The 6,082-nt window shown below is 41.8% G+C and overlaps 1 protein-coding gene across 1 annotated transcript in view; it reads left to right on the top strand.

Annotated features, from left to right (window-relative positions):
* Positions 1 to 506: 506 nt before the first annotated feature.
* Positions 507 to 6,082, top strand: part of LOC120054512 (PR domain zinc finger protein 5-like) — a 52,861-nt gene continuing 47,285 nt past the window's right edge. The window contains exons 1-6 of the mRNA XM_039001948.1: positions 507 to 599; positions 1,427 to 1,510; positions 3,644 to 3,766; positions 4,950 to 5,118; positions 5,513 to 5,690; positions 5,943 to 6,041. Coding sequence (XP_038857876.1) covers positions 507 to 599; positions 1,427 to 1,510; positions 3,644 to 3,766; positions 4,950 to 5,118; positions 5,513 to 5,690; positions 5,943 to 6,041 — 746 coding nt within the window. The remainder of the gene's footprint in view (positions 600 to 1,426; positions 1,511 to 3,643; positions 3,767 to 4,949; positions 5,119 to 5,512; positions 5,691 to 5,942; positions 6,042 to 6,082) is intronic.

The raw sequence follows: 6,082 nt of genomic DNA, 5'->3' as shown, positions 1-6,082 counted from the left end.
TAATCTTTTATTTTTATTGGCCTAGAAGGCTCTGCCTAGAAGGCCAGTATCCTGCAGTCGCCTCTTCACTGTTGACATTGAGACTGGTGCTTTTATTTAAAAAACAAGGACATTTCTAAGTGACCCCAAACTTTTGAACGGTAGTGTATATATACATAGGCACATTGAAGATATAAATAAAAATAATAAGAACCAATGTAAAGACCTGATCAACTTTAGATTTGCATATGTTTGTGGTTACCGTTAGTCATCCAAAGTTAGAGGATAGAGGGACTTCAAAGTGCGTGAGCATCCTTCACAAAATATGTAGCTTCTGGTAACAAACTTTGAACCAATCAGGACGCCTGCTAGTCTTGCAGCAAGAGTGGAAAGTTAACCTGGACCGAATTACAGAGAACACCCCGCTGCAAACTCTCGTGTCTGTGCGAAAACAGACAATAGTCATTACTTTCCCCGCTTGCATAGTTTCTAATGATCACATTAGGGATTCGTTCAGAGCAATGACAATGTTGGGAATGTATGTGCCAGATAGATTTTCTTTGAAATCATCTAATGTCCAGGATGGAATCGGGCTTTACACGGCGAGACGAGTGAAAAAGGTTTGTTTTTTTGGACAGGACAATTTTGTATGATTTGGGCATGAAGAAACGTACCAACGTGCAAAACTCATTCGGTGAATGGGAGAAAGGCAGTTTTCTGTTCGTATTTTGGTTTCTTTTTGCGGGTCGCTCCCAAAATCTCAAGCCATAGCCTACTTTAATGCTGCTCTGAGGTGCAGTGCCACGTAGATACTGTAACTAGCTCACTTCATAACAATGTTCACTTAGAACTCAACTCTCGTGTGTTACACAGTAACACGTGTTGATACATATTGAACACTTTCTAATTTACGTTTCCTATGCTGTCATTTAACTTGCATACTCAAAATGTGTCTAGTATTATAGGATATTACACAATATTGTAACCAAGTTGACAATGTTACAAACAATGGTCTTTGAAGATGGTGCAAACAATGTTTTTTACTGACACTTATTAAACACTGCAAACGGCCAGGCTACCAAACGTTATTCATTAGGCAATCTCACATTGGTCAAAACTGAACATGAATGCTTCATTCACGAGGAGGACATCTTGACCACACCCCCTCTTGTAGGGTGTTTGAACTAGGCTACTACATCTAGTGGGTCCAAAGTGAAACGCATAGGATGGATTCATGGACAATACTATGTATTATAATACTATAGTCCTATACTGTTTTACAATGTTTACTACTACATTATTTTTGGCATCTATTCCATCGCACAATTTATATCTGATTGCCTTCACATACCCCCTGACAAAATGGAAAATGCCTCTAGTAAAAAAGAAAGACAAGAAAATGAATATCTTGTATCCTCAAATTCTGACAACATGTGTTTTCTACAAGGGGGAAAAGTTTGGCCCTTTTGCTGGAGAGAAGAAACTACCGAGTGAGCTGGATGAGAGCACAGACACCAGACTGATGTGGGAGGTGATACTGAAACAGACTACCTTCAGTCCTTTAACACTGCAGTCACAGCACAGCATGTTTCTCTTCATAAGCACAATAAATTGTATTATACTTTTATATAGTACAATAAATAATATTTATGTTCATTGTAGGCCTACTATTGAAATGAAAGGGTAAATAGTTTAATTCTGTTGCAGTTCAGATACAGCACAGGTGATGCTTAATTGGAGCTTCTAGTTTGATGAACATACACTTGTTGACTGTAGAGTCTTGGTTTGGCAAACTCCACCCGCATCGTGTGCCTTTGTTATTCAAAGTGCAATTATGTTTTATCCCCATCATGAGGTTTTGAATTTATTTGAGATAAGGGACAGGTTTAATTACATTTCAGATCAGTGAGATGATGTTTATTTTCTGTGTAGTTAAAAGTACAAGTAATTGATTATATGTCAGCCATAAAGAATTCAGGTGTCGTCTGAAATTATACACTGAACAAAAATATAAATGCAACATTTAAAGTGCTGGTTTCATGAGCTGAAATAAAAGATCCCATAAATGTTCCATATGCACAAAAAGCTTATTTCTCTCAAATTTTGTGCACAATTTTGTTTACATCCCTGTTAGTGAGCATTTCTCATTTGCTAAGAGAATCCATCCACCTGACAGGTATGGCATATCAAGAAGCTGATTAAACAGCATGATCATTACAGAGGTGCACCTTGTGCTGGGTTCAATAAAAAGCCACTCTAAAATGTGTAGTTTTTTCACACAACACAATGCCACAGATGTCTCTAGTTTTGAGGGAGCGTGCAATTGGCATGCTGACTGCAGGAATGTCCACCAGAGCTGTTGCCAGAGAATGTAATGTTCATTTCTCTACCATAATCTACCCCCAACGTCATTTTAGAGAATTTGGTAGTACGTCCAACCGGCCTCACAACCGCAGACCATGTGTAACTAGGCCAGCCCAGGACCTCCACATCCGGCTTCTTCACTTGCCTGATAGTCTCAGATGAGCAACCCGGACAGCTGATGAAACTGTGGTTTTGCACAACCGAATCTACAAACTGTCAGTTGTCCTCACCAGGATCATGACCTGACTGCAGTTCGGCATCGTAACCAACTTCAGTGGGAAAATGCTCACCTTTGATGGCCACTGGCACTCTGGAGAAGTGTGCTCTTCACGTTTGAATCCCGGTTTCAACTGTACCGGGCAGATGGCGTCGTGTGAGCGAGTGTTTACTGATGTCAATGTTGTGAACATAGTGCCCCATGGTGGTGGTGGGGTTATGGTATGGCCAGGCATAAGCTACGGACAACAAACACAATTACATTTTATCCATGGCAATTTGAATGCACAGAGATACTGTGATGAGATCCTGAGGCTCATTGTCGTGCCATTCATCCATCATCATCACCTCATGTTTCAGCATGATAATGCACGGCCCCATGTCGCAAGGATCGGTACACAATTCCTGGAAACTGAAAATGTCCCAGTTCTTCCATGGCCTGCATACTCACCAGACATGGCACCCATTGAGGATGTTTGGGATGCTCTGGATCGAAGTCTACAACAGCGTGTTCCAGTTCCCACCAATATCCAGCAACTTCGCACAGCCACTGAAGAGGAGTGGGACAACATTCCACAGGCCACTATCAACAGCCTGATCAACTCTATGTGAAGGAGATGTGTTGTGCTGCATGATGCAAATGGTGGTCACACCAGATACTGACTGGTTTTCTGATCCACGTCCCTACCCTTTTTTAGGTATCTTTGACCAACAGATGCATATCTGTATTCCCAGTCATGTGAAATCCATAGACTAGGGCCTGATTAATTTTAAAAAATTGACCGATTTCCTTATATGAACTGTAACTCAGTAACATCTTTGAAATTGTTGCATGTTGCATTTTATATTTTTTCTCAGTGTTGTATAATCATCTAGTCCTCTATAACTTTCATGTTATATTGGATAGAAGCACATTGTTTTATATCACAGGGTTTTTCATGGCAACTCTGATTTAGTTTGTAAAACAGCATCTCCAGATGAACACAAAGCTAGATCAAGAAGCTAGGTCTGTATGGAAGTGAGACGTTAATTCCAGCCGACAGTATTTCATGTTCTTGATAGGCATGTCTGTTTTCTGTTTCAGGTCCGAGGTAATAAAGGCAATGTGCTCTATGTTTTGGATGCCAGTAACCCTCGCCATGCCAACTGGCTGCGTTTTGTCCATCAGGCGCCATCACAAGAGGAGAAGAACCTGGCAGCAATCCAGGTACAGCCCCACGCTGAAGATAGTAACACCTTCAGACGTATCTACAGGGAGAGACACAGATAGAGCTGGATATCAGCACATATCTCTGAGAGAGAAGGGGGGAGAGAGAGAGAGAGGGAGAAGGAGAGAGAGAGAGGGATAATGAGAGAGAAGATGGACATCAGAGAGAAAGACTAGAAGAGAAGCGAGGGAAAGTTAGTGAGAGTGAGTTGAGATGGATAGTGAAAGTGAAATGAAGGGGAATGTGGATTTTTTGTTTGTTTTGTCTGCCTGTGCAGACAGCTTGTAAGATTGCACCATGTGTTACTGATCAAGCCTGCCATATCAGAAGGAGATGTGATGCTGTCTGATGACTGTATGAGATGAGGCGTCTTTCACAGCTGTAAGTAACTCTCTCTCAAAGTGTCTGAACTTATTATGAAAATCTTCTCTAGTGCTTTGTGCATCCCTTACATTAAAATGTAACAAAACATGTCAGTCTGTGATTAAGATCAGATTAATTATATCCATAAACCCACAAACACATACAACCCATACACAATCAGATCTATTGGCCAAAGTCGTGAACACACACACACACACACACACACACACACACACACACACACACACACACACACACACACACACACACACACACACACACACACACACACACACACACACACACACACACACACACACACACACACACACACACACACACAGAGTCAGGGCTTGGCCTGGGACATCTCAGCTAGAGGAAAAATAAAAACCGTGGTAGAAGGGAGAATTTAGAAGGGAAGTAGAACAGAACCTGTGATCTTCTGGCTGAGGTTCTGTCATTAATGCCAGAGTGCTAAAGTGATCACTTGTTCAAAGGTCATTCATGTGTGTTAGAGCTCTGTGTTACATCAAAAGTTTGATTTATTGTGTTTCTCTGTTAAATTAATATATATGTGTATTTATAAATGCCTTATCCAAAAGAAAATGACTCTTTGATTTGATTAGACCGTGACCTTTAGGATGTGGAAGTTAATGACGACATGTTTAGGAGTTGAAGTGTTTGACCTTCGACCTTAATCAAGCCTCAGCAGACGAATGTCTAGGTTTATTGAGTTCATCCTTCAGCTACCCCTTTTTTCCATTGTGTGTGTGTGTGTGTGTGTGTGTGGGGGGGATGATTATGGTTCTGATCTCTCAGGACGGAGAGAATATCTTCTACCTGGCAGTGGACGACATTGAGACAGACAGAGAGCTGCTGATAGGCTACCTGGACAGTGATATGGAGGAAGAGTCAGAGGAGGAGGAAGAGGAAATCATCAAATATGAAGATGAAAACAGCAAAGATGCCAAACATCTCGTTGAAATGGGTAAATGCCTAACAAAGTTTTACCTAAACCTTCATAAACAGTGTTTTGTCAGTCCAACAGTTTATGCTTGAAGTGTGTAATGCTTGCACACAGCTTATACTCACACACAGCGGATACTTGATACTCACACACAGCTGATACTCACACACAGCTGATACTTGATACTCACACACAGCTGATACTCACACACAGCTGATACTCACACACAGCTTATACTCACACACAGCTTATACTCACACACAGCGGATACTTGATACTCACACACAGCTGATACTTGATACTCACACACAGCTGATACTCACACACAGCTGATACTCACACACTGCTTATACTCACACACAGCTGATACGGCTGCGTGTGTGTGTAATGTGTAATAATGACTGTATGTGGGCAGAGCTGTTGATCAAGAAGGAGGACCACCCGTGCCTGCTGTGTGAGAGCAGCTTCCCTAGCGAGGAGATCCTAGCAGCCCACCTCCAGACCCTCCACCAGAGACCCAGTACTGAGGAGAAGGAGTACAAGTGCAGGAACTGTGGCAAGAAGTTCCCCATCAAACAAGCCCTGCAGCGCCAGTGTGTAGCCTACATCATCTCTCTACTCTACTTACCTGACAGTCTATTGAGTTACACAGAAGTATGCTACCAAGTGGATCATATAATGGAACTGACAGATTTGCACACACTCAGTACATTTTCTTACAACTGAATCAGCCTCTTTATTCGTTTCCTGATGTAGGACACCTGGAAATGTAATAGTATTGCTGTTCATATCTTTATAGCCTACTCCTACTCTGACTCTGTATACCTCTTTCATTTTGCCCTCAGTGTTTTGCACTGTGCGGAGTCCCTGGGTCCTTCAGGAGACTCTTCCAGAGCCCACCACCAGTGTTCCCTCTGCTACATCACCTTCAGCTCAGAGTCCAGGTAGGCTTACATAACTAGATACGAACATACATACTATTATA

The sequence above is a fragment of the Salvelinus namaycush genome, chromosome 10 (genome assembly GCF_016432855.1).
Source record: "Salvelinus namaycush isolate Seneca chromosome 10, SaNama_1.0, whole genome shotgun sequence".
NCBI lineage: Eukaryota > Metazoa > Chordata > Actinopteri > Salmoniformes > Salmonidae > Salvelinus > Salvelinus namaycush.
This window is presented reverse-complemented; position numbering and strand designations above follow the sequence as displayed.